Source organism: Xiphias gladius, chromosome 7 (genome assembly GCF_016859285.1).
Source record: "Xiphias gladius isolate SHS-SW01 ecotype Sanya breed wild chromosome 7, ASM1685928v1, whole genome shotgun sequence".
Lineage (NCBI taxonomy): Eukaryota > Metazoa > Chordata > Actinopteri > Istiophoriformes > Xiphiidae > Xiphias > Xiphias gladius.
Window position 1 is genome coordinate 29181829 of NC_053406.1, and position 15142 is coordinate 29196970.

A 15142-nucleotide genomic window follows, 5' to 3' on the forward strand; every position below is an offset into this window, starting at 1 on the left:
CACAGCTCCGGATTTTCAAAATAGTTTTGCCCGAAAACTGGTGAAGAGCAAAGGTCTGCGTCAAGGTGAGACGAGCTGTTCTCATTCCCTGAAGAATGCTGGAGGTTCGTCGGGCTCTGTGATCGATGCTTCGGTGAGATCAGCTTGACGCGCGCTTAGAGTCCAGGTGTGTCGACCGGGTGAGAGACGGTAGAAGTGCGGGCTGATGATTTTCGACGGAAAACACGTCACATTTACGCTGACGGTGACAGGTCCAGGTGTGCAGCAGAGGCATAATACCCACGAACTCCTGCACTGACACATTGTTACACATTACATTTGCATAGCTGGCTACGCCCCACGCATACCTACCGCAAAGTGGCCTTTAGAACAGGAACTTTGGTTAGTTTGGATACCAGCGCCACATTCCAATGTGCCTCTGAATTCAAATTTCAATAAGTTGCAGAATTGTATTTGTGTCCCCCTGCTGCACCTGCATCCCGGACTGGTTTTAGTTCAGATGCTAACCACATCGCTACCATGACTAACTAAGACTGAACTAAAAAATAATACCAAATAGAATAAATAGCTGTATTACTTCCATTGAAGATTGTGGCGTTAGAGTCTCTGGTCGCCACAGAGAAATCGTATCATCATTTCAGGAACATTTTTCCAAATTTGTTTTCTAATGGATTCAGTTTTGTCTTATAGATTTATTTTGAAAGTATTTCCATGTTATCGTGTCCAGCTTGACGTGTGACTTTGAAGTAGTTCTCCCCTGTGACCGCTAGAGGGAAGCAAACACTGGTGCCGAGACATGGAACCATCAGCCCGCTGAATAAAATAGTTTTTGAGATAAAAACAACGCGTGCATTTTAATTGCACTAGTAATTAATTGCACGTGTTGCTGTAAATAACGATTATACTGAAATCAATACTGCGTTTCAGCCGCGGATTTATTGTAGTGCTGCAGTTCCACGACGTGACCACCGGAGGGCACTAAACATTTATGCCACCAAACACTAACGTCAGACAGGAACTATGCCATGCCAAGACATCCGGTGATATCTTTCAAAATAAAGCAATCAAATGCGACAGCAGTTTTTCGTTCATTTTTCCTTTTTTTTTTTCGTTTTTTGAAATGATCTGTCAAGTATATAAATGAAAGTGAATGAAAAATCCGCATAAATAGCATTTATTGAGTGGCTATCAGAAAACAATCCACAGTGGGGGGGTTATATCCGTTCATAACAAACTCTTACATTGTTTTATCTAAGTGTGTAACTGTGTATTATCAGTTCTGACACTAACATTAATACTAAGCTACATAATAATAATCATCAACATCAACACCAGCATCAACCGCTGCACTGAGTCGAGACTAAAACAGTTTTTTTTTATCGGTATTTCACACACGTACACACATCTGCCGTCCATCCCATGAATCGGGTTTTCGTTTGGATTTGAACCCACACCCGGTCCTCAAAGCAGCTACCGCTCAACGCGATTTACAGGTTTCGTCTCGGCATGAAGTTGATCCCGAATCTTGAAATCTTGTCAATAAATACCGAAGAAAAGAAAATGGTTTAAACATACAGGAAAATAATCCAAGCAGCAGACACGCGTAAAAGGAATAAAATAAAAGCAGATACTTTAATTACAGTAAAAAAAAAAAAAAAAAAAAATCAGTATAGTACAAGAAAAACATTTAGAACAAAATGATCTAAAAATAGGACTAGAGAGAATAATAACTGGGGCTTTGTGTGGTATATACCGCAGATGCAGATTCATAGTCCAGTCGTTTTTCAAAACCTGTTAAAAACACCCGGGCAGACCTTTAAATACCTGCGCCGAGGTGTGAACAACGTTGCTCTAATCGGCGTCGTTAGATAAATACGCCCGACTTCCGCTCAGCATGCAGAAGGCACATCTGGTAAAACCCCGCAGAGACTCCAATAATAGACACAACGGGAAAGAATTCGGAGGTTCGTCTGCTAGTGCGTCTTTCTCAGTAGTGGAGGAAATATTTAGTATCTGTACACGTCAGTTAAATACTCCACTTTGTACTTAGAGTAAATGTACTTAGGTACTTCCCGCCACTCATCTTTCTGGGAGCGACTTCTGTGCTTGTTTTCCGGCATGGGGAGGGGGGGAGGGGGACTACAAGTCCCAGCGGCACCCTGAAGAGGACGTCACAGGAAGTTTGACCTTTTGGTATAAAAGCATTTCCGCGTCCGTTGACGGTCCTTTCCTGTCTACGGCCTATTGGAAGATGGCGGTGCAAATCTCCAAGAAGAGGAAGGTTAGCACTGTTTTATCCGCGTTTTACTCACAGAGACAACGAGTTTCCGTAAAAATGGTGTCGCGGCGGTTAGAATACGAGCGTTTGGTGTTCGTCCCGGTGTTAGTCGAGCTTGTGCTCCGCCGGTCCGGAGAGGATTGATCCAGATGATGCCGGCGCAACGACCTCCTCATTTGGCTCGCTAGCATGGTTCGGTGCACCGCGGCCGGCTGTGAGTTAAAGTGACGGACCCACAGACATGAGGCCCGGTTAAAACTCTCGGGCGGGTTGTGTACGAGGCGGTTTCACCAGACCTCAAAGTGAAGCCATGGTGAAATATCGCTGCCCGTCGCCTTGGTGTGCTCTAGTTCTCGTAATGTGGGTTAGCTGGTGAGCTAGCTTCGCAGTCAAGTGATAGGAGACCGAGAAAACGCCGCTTATCCCTGATATACCGGCAGATATGCGGGCGTTTAGTTATTAAAGAGTAGTTTATGTAGTTATAGAGCGTATGCGACGTTTGAATAAAACATCCGAAGGCCGTAAATGGATTGTATTTAATATGGAAACAAACGACGGGAAGCAGCATCGTATTTGGGTTTATTGGCGTTAAAAGCACCTTGTAATAGAGCTGACGACTGGTTCCTGTGTATTTGGTGGGATGAGACATAACTAAACATCCGCTGAAGTTGGTACTTGATTCAGCGATGTCACACGTGTAGGTTAACGAAGGGTTTCTGTACCGCAGCCCAGCGTCTGGACTGCTGTCAGTCTGAACGTGCCCGTACATCCCGGTAAAAACACAGAACTGCTCTCATTTCGCCCCCGTATTCACTGTCTGTGGAGCATCTCTAGAGTTTGTCTCTACGGGTCTGAGTTGGCCTGAACTAAATCCAAACCCCTCCAGCCTTAGCCTGGAGTTTCCCGTTTAAAAGGTGAAGAATTAAGGATCTATTCTTTTGAAATTGTCCCTGTTAAAAATGCAGCGTCCCATGCTTTTCTTCTAAGTGATGGCCAGTTGTTTCCATCTGAATCTGACCCTTCTCTCCGTCCTCAGTTCGTCTCAGACGGTATCTTCAAGGCCGAGCTGAACGAGTTCCTGACTCGCGAGCTTGCTGAGGATGGCTACTCCGGTGTGGAGGTGCGTGTGACTCCAACCAGGACTGAGATTATCATCCTGGCTACTAGGTGAGTCTTCAGACTTTAAGGTTGTTATACGTGCGTTGACACACTAAACTAAACTATGTGCTGCGTAAGTGTCTGTCATTCACTTTAGCAGATGACAACCACACCTGTAACCATGTCCATATCTCAGGATCGTGGCCTGACCTTAATAAGCGTTGCCATATGCCACATTCACGTCATTTCAAAGTTATTTCAATAATGAGGTATGGACCTTTAAGTAGCGTTCCCATTAACTTCCAAGTAGTTATTACAATTTGGAAACCGTTTTTTGGTTTGTTGTTTCTCCCCTGAAAGTACTGATATATCCAACCTTGCACCTACTAATACGGGACATATTTAATGGACATGGCACTGTTGACACTGCACAATCTTTTGGTCCTCACACGACCACCCCTGTAGTCCTACAACAAGCTTGACGACGTGAATGTCACAGATTCGTTAATATCGGTGTCTTTCCTATTCATGCCATGACGTGAATGTGACATTATGACAAAACTGGATGCTGTTGACAGCTGCTTTTATTATTTTTTTTTTTTACCCAGGAATGCAGTGTAACCCTAAATGTTTTAAACTGTCTTTAGGACCCAGAATGTTCTGGGAGAGAAGGGCCGTCGGATCAGAGAGCTGACCGCCGTGGTCCAGAAGAGGTTTGGCTTCCCTGAGGGCAGTGTGGAGGTAGGGGAACCAGGATGAATTACATGAAGCGAAATGTTAACTAGAATCTGTTAATGCAGAAAGAGAGAAAAATCTGTATTGGGATACCAGCAGTTTTAATAGCATTTTGTTTAGTGAACCTTATTGCCGGAAAACAAATCCATGCTATTAATATTCATAATTGGTTACAGCTTTGTCTTTAAATCTGTGCAAAATGTCTAAAAGTCCCTACGATTAATGCAATAATCCATAATATCTACAGCATTGAACGGTGTGAAGGTGGCATTCAAATTCAGGCACAAGAGAAAGTTAGATACATACTAAGATTTTTTTTTTTAAGTTCAAGGTCAAATTTATTTATAGAGCACTTTAAAAGACAAACCAGGTTGGTGCCAAAGTGCTCTACAACAAACATGATTGTGCAAAAGATTTTCCCATGGGCATAGTACTTACATACATAGAATACGTAGTGCATACCTACACAGATATACACACACACACACACGTTTGTGCTTAACACATAGAATGCAAGTCATTTCAAGGACCATTGCTGGGGTAGTAATAGCAGGTCTTAAGGCAACTTTTAAAAACTTACTGCAAGGATAAAAAGAATTTCATTCTTTCATAGTTGTGCAGTGATCTGGCAAATGGTACAGTCTTGTTTTCAAGCTGATTAATGTACTCAGTTTTCACTCAGTATCTATTTTCTAACCCATTTAAAGTGTCTTTTAAACTTTGGTAAGCCGGTTTACATTTCAGACCAAATGTGATAGATGTACAATGATGCCAAATGCTTGGCTACAGTGAATAGTCTATTGCTGTGAATGCAGATGCAAAGGCTCCTAAATCGGTATTACCCCCCCCCCCCTTCAGTGATGATACGATGACGAGACAGAACAGGACTCGATCTGTTTCTGCTGGTTACTGGTTCAGGTCCACGTTCTGTGGTTCTGTTCCAGTTCCTCAGATCAGGGAGTCCTTTCAACATGAAGACATAGAGGCATTTGTCTGAGAAGGGTCAAAGCATCAGGAGTGTACTGCATTTCCTAAAACAGAGCCCAGAAAGGATGAGAGCAAACTCTAGGAAACAGTAAACTCGTGTATCTGATATTAATCCAATGTAATGAGAACATAGTGGTTCTGACTCACTAATGGGTTTAGGAGTCATTTTGTAGTTTTACATTGGCAGCATGCATGATGGTTGACTGAACTGTCCTCCCCCCTCTCTGTTAGCTGTATGCTGAGAAGGTTGCCACCCGTGGTCTGTGTGCCATCGCTCAGGCAGAGTCCCTGCGCTACAAGCTGCTGGGAGGCCTGGCTGTTCGTAGGTAAGCAGTGTTATACAGGAACTGGAAGGATTTACTGTCGCTGGCATAACTTATTCATCATGCTCATAACCTGCTCTGGCTTCATTGTCGCGGCTCTTTATCTTAAAGGTGACGTGACACTAAGTCTCGACTGTGAATGTATATCTTTTTAGAAACTTAAGCCAAGAAGGATCCCTTCACTGCAGCGGTCAGATTTTAAAAATATTGGATCCCTTCACATCATATCCGAAATGTTACCTTGCGAGCAGCCCCCCGCCTTTACTCCAGTTTCACCATTTTGCCAGGGCAGGATTCATAAGGAGTGTTGCTTGAGGCTGATATCTGCCATATTCTGTACACCACGTCCTTTAAAACAGAACACGGGGAGAAAATGTGGTCTTAATTTAGTGAAGCAAGTAACATGTTTGAAACATTATACCAGGATTAACTGATAAACATCGTAGCCGACTTTAGCCTCCTCAAAAATGCAAATGCAAGCAGGATGTATCTCTGCAGAGCTGATTTGATGATGCTATCAGAAATACCAAGTAGATTCTCGGGGTGACGCGTTTGTTCAGCGTCAGAGTTTTTGTCCCTTCGGTGATGATACGATGACGAGTCGGAACAGAACTCAGTCTGGTTCTGGTGGTTACTGGCTCAGATTCACGTTCTGTGATTCTGTTCCAGTTCCTCAGAGCAGGGAGTCCTTTCATTTGAAGACATCGAGGCATTTGTCTGAGAAGGGTTGAAGCACTACAAACACACATTGTTTTACCCGCTTAAAGTAACGTATCGGGAGCGAACAGAGAGAATCTGTCTCTGTGAAGATCCGTCAATGACATGCCAACAGACTGACCAGAGCAAGTAACTAAAGCACTACAGATAAAAGCTGGATTTAATAAACCTAAAGCTTAGAATCAATACTTGCTTTCATGGCCTTCAGTTTCCCTAAAAGAACAAACAGTAATTCTTAGTAAATGGCTGTATGTTAACACTGTTCTTACCCCTCCGCTCTTCAGGGCTTGCTACGGTGTTCTGAGGTTCATCATGGAGAGCGGTGCCAAGGGCTGCGAGGTTGTGGTTTCCGGCAAGCTGAGGGGTCAGAGGGCCAAGTCCATGAAGTTTGTGGACGGCCTGATGATCCACAGCGGAGACCCCGTCAACTACTACGTCGACACAGCAGTCCGCCACGTCCTGCTAAGGCAGGGTGGGTATAGCTCGATCAGGGACATGGCAGCAGGGACTCGGCAGCAACATTAAAGATATAACACCTTTTTACTTTGGTGTTTGACATTTGGAGGGTTTTCTGCCGGTACGAGAACCTGATTACTGGAACTGGAACTAAGCCACATGATACTTGTGGTCCATGAATGTTAAGAGGATGTTTTTTGGCTCTACTTCATAGTTTTCCTTTGCATGTTTATTGATGGGTTCTCTTGGTCATCCTCAGGTGTGCTCGGCATCAAGGTGAAGATCATGCTTCCCTGGGACCCCAGCGGTAAGATTGGCCCCAAGAAGCCCCTGCCTGACCACGTCAGCATTGTGGAGCCCAAGGAGGAGACCCTGCCCACCACACCCATGTCTGAGCAGAAGGGGGCCAAGCCAGAGGTGCCTGTCATGCCCCAGGGAGCACCTGTGCCCACCGCATAAGAGGGTAAGAGACAACAGGGTCCCATCACCGTGAAGAGGCAGTTACCCAAAGACTTTGTCATTTCAGTGTTTTGGTAATCCAACAGACTCCTAGTTATGGTTCTATTCGGCACCATAGCAACACTATCTTTAACATAGTGGCCTGATATCATGAGAAGATGGTTGTAATCTTGAAACGGTGGTGATCTTTATAATGCTCCTAAAAACAAACTGAAGCACCACAGCTGCTTCCATCCAGTTTAATAACTGTTTGATAGCAGAGGATCTTTGGCCCAAGCTGGCACTGGTTGCGTACTGGGTGCATCAAAGTGAAAATTTGATCCAGTAGGCAGGGCTGGTTAGGTAAACAAATTGCGCTTTATTTATCCACTTGACGTTAGAATGCGTGGGCAATAACAGGTATTAAATCGAAGCAAGTTCTAGTCTTAGTTTTTGTCCCTTCGGTGATGATACGATGACGAGTCGGAACAGAACTCAGTCTGGTTCTGGTGGTTACTGGCTCAGATTCACGTTCTGTGGTTCTGTTCCAGTTCCTCAGAGCAGGGAGTCCTTTCATTTGAAGACATCGAGGCATTTGTCTGAGAAGGGTTGAAGCACTACAAACACATCTAGCTGCGTAAAGCAACTTTGGGGAAAAGTCGGCTTAGAGAATCTGATTTTTGCCTCTTGATATACTTTAAATCGCCAGAAGCTTTAAAATACAGTTTTAAGATTGCTTTAAATCTAGTATGATTGCTGAAAATCTGAAAAACAAATGTTGAGTTTATACCCTGGCTGGCAAATCAGCTTAAGCCAGAAACGTAGCAGAAGTTGAACCTACACGAACCGGCTGTGAGGTGTCGATCAGTCGTGACTTTACTTTGGCTAAAACCATTAATTGGTTTTGTCATTAAGAAAACACAGTAATAGCGCCGCTTTGTTCAGCAGGATCAAATTTACCTGAGTGTTTGAAGCCGGTTTTTAATTCTGATTATCTTTTGTTTTTTACAGGTTTTTCAACCGTTCCACCAGATGGAAGAAAGACCCTTTGTTTTTTGTGTACAAAAACAATAAAATCTGGAAAACACACTTAAACATGTTGTGGTCACTTTGTTGCGCACAATGTTCAGTCTTTAAATCCCAGAAAAAGTCAGGGAATTACGAGTCTCTCCAGGGTGAATTAAATGTGAAGCTCCTCTTTCAGTACCTTAATTTTGTTTAAAATAGAAAGGCAAATGAATGAACAATGCGGCTGAGCACTAGAATGGGACGAGCCCCTCAAAAAGTCAACTCTGACTTTCCACAGGACCAATAAATTCTGATACTGGGGAAGGACTGCGTGTATTTCCTGCCACAGCCTTCGGCACCTTCATTCTTTCAGCCGGTCTGAATCATTCTTAATGAAAAGGCACCATCTGCCATCGGTGCGCAGCAGTACCCCAAGACCTAATACACTACCTGGCGCGCTCCTGCTGCCTCTAAACCTCTCTCAACACCGGTTCGGACGAATGTACACCGCGTTGGAAACGGGTTTCGTGACAGACTTTCAGCGTGGTCCGCACCGACGGAGCAGCGAGCTTGAGGTCAAGCGGTACTCCTCAACCGGAAGGGAGGCCGGCAGACGTCTCGCTCTGCTCCGGTTCTCATCCCGCTGCGGACGAAGTCTTCAGGATGAGCAACGAAAAGGCGAAAAGATTCAACTTTGTCGTCTGATGGTAAAGGAATGCATCGATCTGCCATGAACCTTTTTCGCTGGATGTAAGGCGTCGTTCATTTGAGCGTCTGTCCATTATTTCACGATTTTTGACCTATTCAAACTTTCTACTTTTTTTTTATGTTGATCAAACTATATCGGTGGCTTTTCAAAGCCAAGGTTAGAAACTCCACCCGCAGGCACATGGAGATCTTTTTTTTTTTTTTTTTTTTTTTTTTGTGTTGCTAGTAAAAGAAAATAAAGAGGAAAAGGTAAGTCAGCATAAAAAATAATTATCACAATAAGCCACCAAATCAAAATTACGAGATAAAAAAAATTAATTTGAATTAATTTTTCTTGAGAAGAAGGGAATTCTGGCGCTTCTTGATTTACCAGTCCTATCAAGGCGATCTCAGCTGTACATAATAAGATTAAATATCGGTATAAGGGGTTTTTTAATCAACAAAATATTTCGGAAAACGCCGAGTTAAAAAAAACAAAAATTTGTGTGAAAAAAGTCAAGTTTTTACAGGAAACGGGAAATATAGTGTTGCCATGGATACAGTGAGCAGCGCCCCGTGGTTTAGCCTGGGTCCGTTTACACCGAAAACTTACGTGCGACGACTTAGCTGCTAACACGTCGGTTTTGCCCGGTACCACGGGGCGAGCTTGCGACTACGAGTGAATTACTCTGAAACTCAGGAAATCCTAAACACCCGCCGATTCTCAGGCCAGTTCCGAGGCTCCCGTCCGTTGCGGCGCTCTGTCTCGGATTCACGGGGTCCGGATCTCGTAACTTATGAGACAGTGCGTCGGAGTTATAGACGAGCGTTTTCTTCGGCGAATGCTTCCGTGGAAATGGGCCTCGCAGTTAACAAAATGTTACAGCCACACGGACAGGTCGAAACGTAAAGATGAAAGCAAAACACAGACTACACGGAACCGTGGGAGTTATAGGTAAATAAATAACCCTCGGTCTGTACAGGTATGTTTGAGGGTAGTTCGTGTAGCCCTCGCGTCGCCTAGCTTAATCAAATATTGGTCTAACTTCGCGTGTGGTCCCGAGAAAGATCCTACGACCGAGTGACTCCTCTTCGCAGCACTAAAGCATCAGGTCCGGGTTAGGCCGCGCCCCGGCTCCTACCTGTCGAGCGGCGTAGAAGCTCCCAGCTCCCGCCCGGACACCTGGACGAAGGCTGGACGGCGAGATGAGTCTGCCGGACTACAAGTCACCCGAGAGGCATTCCGCGCCCGCCGGCCCAGTAAGGAAAAACCGGGTTTGAGCCCCGTGTGTCGAGTGTTGAGCGGAGCAGCGGGAGCCTCCGGAACCTGGTACCCGCTGAGGGAGCGAGCAGGCGGACGGGCTTCATGCAGAATCTTTATTTTTCGCCGTCGTTTTTCCTGTATTTGGCCAGTCTGTCGCCTTGGGGCGTTTGTTCAAGGCGGTTTGAACAGCCACCGTCCTCCCACGGAAACCCCGAGGAAACTCCCGAGTTAGTCTGACGAGGCAGGAGTAAGGAGTTGTCTCTGGTCGGGAGGTTATTTACCCTCCTTCGGCTTTTCATATGACAGCCACAGTGGTGGAATTAACTAGGTGCTTGTCCTCAAGTACTGCACAGTTTAAAGAAAACGTCGACCTCGCCACATCTCAGAGGGAAACATTCGTTCTGGTCTATTATATCTGAAAAAATTACAATATTTAGGATATATGGGAACCTCTGGTTTAGACTTTAATAGTGTGTTGTATTTAAAAAGCCCATTGTATGGTTTTGTAGTACATTTATGGCTGTCAAGGAAATGTAGTGGAGTAAAAAGTCTGAATTGCAGGGGAGTGGGAGTATAAAGTAAATGCTCCAGTAAAGCCCAAGCACCTCAAAGTTGCACTCTGGTACTGTACCGGGTTAATGTGCTTAGTTACCTCTGCTTCTTACCATCAGCGGAACGGGTGTCTCCTCCACCGCGAGCCCCCCCGATGCTGCCTGCTCCTTCAGCGGCCCACCGGGGCACCAGGCCCGGTCCACGGAGTCTCAGTGAGGAAGGCGGCTTAGATTTGCTTTATTTTTCTCACTTTTTATGTGGTTGGAAACCATGTTTGAAAAAATAATCAATCATACTTTAGAACGTGGCTGGAGGGGAACTTAAAAAGAACAGTTGCAAAAGAGATTATAAAGCGCTTTCAAGATGCTGCACAGGCTTGTCCGTATTTAAGTTGGATTAAGTTGTTTAGTTTGTGATTATTTATCTGCCTGTTCTGATCAGATTGACTGAAAGCTCATAGGTTTCACTCAGTCACCACTGGGCCACAATAAGACATTGCATTAGTCGATCCAAACACTGCAACGTCGGCCATGTGTGCTCAATGTGAGTGTTGCCTTGTTTTTGTAGACTGTACATGGCCAATACAGATCAGGTTGTTGTTTACATTCCCGCCTGTCTGTCATTCAGCTTCTATTATTCAGTATGGATTTCGCATTTTTTCCAAAAGGCCTATAAAGTCGGAAGATGGAAACATGGGGACAGTTTAAGGTGAACGATGAGACCCTGTGTGCCTGCTGTCGCCGCCGCTGTGACTGGGTGTTTCAGGAATAAGAGACATCAGTGATTTTCTGACGGACAGCAGAGGCATGTGGTCTTATCAGCCTGAGCAAAGCAATGTGTTGGTGTTAGGTGACTCATGCCGCCGCCCTTCTTGTGCTTCTTGTAGCTACTCAGCACACAGTGTGTGTGTGTGTGTGTGTTAGAGTTACTGATGTGCTGTGGTATTTTAGTGTTCGCAGTGAGTCCCAAGAACAGATTTTTTTTTTTTTTTTTTTTTTTTTTACTGTCGTTTAATCAAACGTATCATTTATTATGCAGTGACAATGATTATAAGTGGTCATCACAAGTTCCCAAAGTTCCCAAGTTTTCTCACTACGTCCAATCAGCATCTAAGTTAAACCCAAACTGTTCATTTCAGAATGACACCAAACAGAGAAATGTAATAAGGTATGAAACCGCAGCCCGCAAACACTTGACATTTCTACTCCCATAATCCATTGCAAGACTATGATGATTTCATTTCTGTCAGTCACCACTTTGAATAATTCGTTGGGGACTACTTTGGCTATAATATAACGATGTGGGCAGATTTTAGCAGCCACACGCAGGCCAAGTTTTCATCTATACATTCCTCATATTCATCTGATTTAATAATTTATCTAATGTATCTAACATGGCCCGACTGTTACTGGATTCTTGGGACCGATACTGACATCGATAGTTGCAAGTTTAACAATACATCGATCATATCTTTTTCTTTTTTTTTTTCATTGCTCCTTTCACATGACATGAGCAAACATTTTTGATAAGGATCCCGTACATTCGACGACTACAGAACTGTGACCAAGATACAGTTTGTAGTGAGCGGGACATTGGTTGAAAAACAAACTTGCCGTCGCTCTCTGGTGGACAAACTATGTAGCATCGACTCTGTTTTTAAACTAGCTGCAACACATCTTTCACTGCAATTTACTGAGAACTCAAATGATTTGTGGTTTAATTGTTTAGTGTAATTAAACGGTTTTCGTAACGGATTAATCATTTAAGTAATTTCTAAGCAAAAATGCCAACAGTAATCCAATTCAGGCCTCTCAAATGTAAAAGCTTGCTGTTTGCTGTTTTCTTAGTCTTCTGTGATATTAAACTAAATATCTTTTGAGTTTTGGGCTATTGGTCAGAGAAAGACATCTGAAGAGATGAATTTGGGCTTGGGAAAATAGCACTGGGCATTAGTTTTTACTATTTTCTGACATGGATCAAAAAATAATCACCAGCTTAAATGACAATGAAAATAATCACAGTTGCAGCCCTAACATTCACTTTACTTATCGTCCGTCGTTTGTACGTGGCAGCACTGATATGCCGATAGCTGCCGTAAGCGAATGTCTCCTGATATATGGGCTCAGCTCTGATCGAAGTGTTTAGCTAACGCATGAGCCAACGTGACAGGCGGCGGTTTGAGAAACCTTTGGAAACCACTACTTTACGGAGGACGAACCCTGTAAACCCCTATCTTTACTACCTTATCTCTAAAATTAAAGTAGCTGTCAGAAACAACAGACTTAAAGTTGACTCGTGTTTTTAAAAAATAAAAACAGTTGTTGACTCCTGTTTGAGACACTACTGGAACATTATCTTCTCCTCTTTGATACATTTATTAATATCTCCATTTGATTTATTTTATGTGCAACCATAAATGAAATTTGCGTTCTGAGGTTCAGTCATTTCTCCTGCCGGACATGTTCAGTCGAAACTATTAAACAACTGTTAACTGTCTCCAAAGCAGCAGAGCAAAAGCTCCACCCAGACAGGCAACAAAAGGGGAGAAAACAGTTTGATAAATTGCACGAACATTCTCTCCCCTCAGCACTCTCCTGTGGTGCAGTTAAACGTTGGCGGTCACCTGTTCAGCACCTCCCTGAGCACACTGCGGAGACACCCCGACTCCAAGCTGGCTGAGCTGCTCAGCGGACAGCCCAAAGCACGCACTGACGCACAGGGACGCTACTTCATCGACCGTGATGGTTCGCACTTTGGAGCTGTCCTCGAGTTCCTGAGATCGGACCGGCTGCCCACAGAGAACGTCCAGGAGGTTTGGGTCCTTCGGTTAATTTATAAGGATAAGCCTGATATAGCATCGGTCAGTCGTGAAGGAGTCCTCACCGATGGTTTACTGGTAAACTGTATAAAGACAATGGTATTTTTCCGAGAGGCACTTTGAAACCGACCTCCCTTGTGCGTCTGAACCAACGTGCGTGTGTTTCTGCAGGTCCACAGGGAGGCAGTGTACTACAACGTCAGACCGCTCATCAAACGTTTGGAGGAGAGCCCTCAGATGTTTGGAGAGCTGGTGGGAAGACAGCAGTTCCTCTCCAGAGTCCCCCACTACAAAGAAAACATCGAGGTCAGCCGCGCTCACCTTATGTGGCGACAACACAAAAAACCAACTGCCACCAAAACTCCACGACAATTGCCGACCACCCGTAACCTATGAATTCCTCAGTAGTCTCCAGCTTCGCTGCTCTGCTCTCACGGGTGTCTTTCTACTCCCCGGTTAATGGAAGTCACGTTCCCAGCGGCGCAACAGCTTTTACCTTTCTTTGTGCTGATGTAGTCTGACTTTGTTGCCCCTTTTTCATGGCAATTTTATTCAAATATTTTTGCTGAATTTCTGTTATATAAATCAGCGGAGCCTTAGCTCTACAAAGCTCTGAGTAGCTCAGTGGTTTTGCCAACAAGGACGGCAAACACCAGTCAGCAGTCAGCGGGCACAACACACCATTTGAATTGCTGAAAACAGTCGTAGCAGCCAGTGCTGTAGTATTAAGAGCCACTGCAAAGACCCAATTGACAGAAAAAATGAAATGTGTCAGGATCGAAGACCGTAGCATTGTAACCATCATCTCATCACATCATATATGATTAAATGATCCATGCCACTTGTGTTTTTCTGTGTTAAATGACACTGACTCAGTCTCTAAAAGAAAAGGGAAAGTAGCTCCTGAACCAGCGGCTATGACCAGTTCGGGGGAAATCAGCAGACTCCAGCTGGCCATCGACTCTCGAAATGTCTCCTGTAATCCGCAGTCCACGAAAAATGATTCGCCGTAATTTCACCCTTCGTCCAGGTGCTGATTCGTATCGCCAGAGCCGAGGCCATCGCCGCCCGCCACTCCACCATCATGATCTGTGTGCTGCGGACGGAGGAGGATTGGGGTTTCTATGACAACGCCATCAACAGCCTGGAGGCGGACAAGGAGTCGGTGGTGACGTTCGGGCCCTGGAAGGCCGTCCCCTCCGTTCAAGACTTGCTGGACTGTGTAAAGATGGACATCGAGAATCAGGGCTACAAGGTGCGCGTCCAGCCTCACGTCGTGGAGAAAAGCTTCCTGTCCAGGAGCTACGACTACTTCTACAAACTCATTTTCACCTGGTGGTGAAGAGAAGGCTGCTTTTCTGTTTGTATTCAGAGCAGAATTTGAACCTCTGCATATTGTTTCTGAAAATAACAGGTAGCATTTTGATAAATTACATGAGTTAAAAGACCAAGTTGCTTCAGTTTTTCCAAAATATTTTTAAGTCAAGCTGTATGTCTATGCCCCCGTCTAAAAAAAACACCAACCATTTTAGACACACGGGGTCAGTACAGCATCTGTTTGTAATGGATTTCAAAGGTACTGTGGTTTCAGATAGTGATGGATCCACCAAAGTATTTATATATCCACGACTTCTTAAAACAAAGACCTTATAATCTTATAATTAATTAAAATTAAAAAAAAAATTAATTAGATGCTTATAAATATAAATATTGTTCCATATCCTGTGTAATGTCATTGAAATCATGTTTTACTGTAGCGAACCTTTAATGAGCAATAAACT

The 15142-nt window shown here is 44.2% G+C and overlaps 2 protein-coding genes and 3 non-coding genes across 5 annotated transcripts; all 5 read left to right on the forward strand.

Moving 5' to 3' along the window:
- The first annotated feature begins 2159 nt into the window (after positions 1–2159).
- On the forward strand, positions 2160–8127 carry rps3 (ribosomal protein S3). Its single transcript, XM_040130579.1, has 7 exons — positions 2160–2281; positions 3315–3445; positions 4024–4117; positions 5330–5424; positions 6423–6610; positions 6854–7057; positions 8044–8127. The coding sequence occupies exons 1-6, from the start codon at positions 2252–2254 to the stop codon at positions 7051–7053; spliced, it is 738 nt and encodes a 245-aa protein (XP_039986513.1). The 5' UTR covers positions 2160–2251; the 3' UTR covers positions 7054–7057; positions 8044–8127.
- On the forward strand, positions 4964–5113 carry LOC120792607. Its single transcript, XR_005707868.1, has one exon. It is a non-coding gene; the product is annotated as a small nucleolar RNA SNORD15 (small nucleolar RNA).
- Positions 5999–6147, forward strand: LOC120792609. Its single transcript, XR_005707870.1, has one exon. It is a non-coding gene; the product is annotated as a small nucleolar RNA SNORD15 (small nucleolar RNA).
- On the forward strand, positions 7492–7640 carry LOC120792608. Its single transcript, XR_005707869.1, has one exon. It is a non-coding gene; the product is annotated as a small nucleolar RNA SNORD15 (small nucleolar RNA).
- A 1738-nt stretch (positions 8128–9865) lies between the features above and the next one.
- Positions 9866–15142, forward strand: kctd14 (potassium channel tetramerization domain containing 14). Its single transcript, XM_040130580.1, has 4 exons — positions 9866–9987; positions 13131–13355; positions 13533–13667; positions 14392–15142. Exons 1-4 carry the CDS (start codon positions 9934–9936, stop codon positions 14701–14703), a joined length of 726 nt encoding a protein of 241 aa, XP_039986514.1. The 5' UTR covers positions 9866–9933; the 3' UTR covers positions 14704–15142.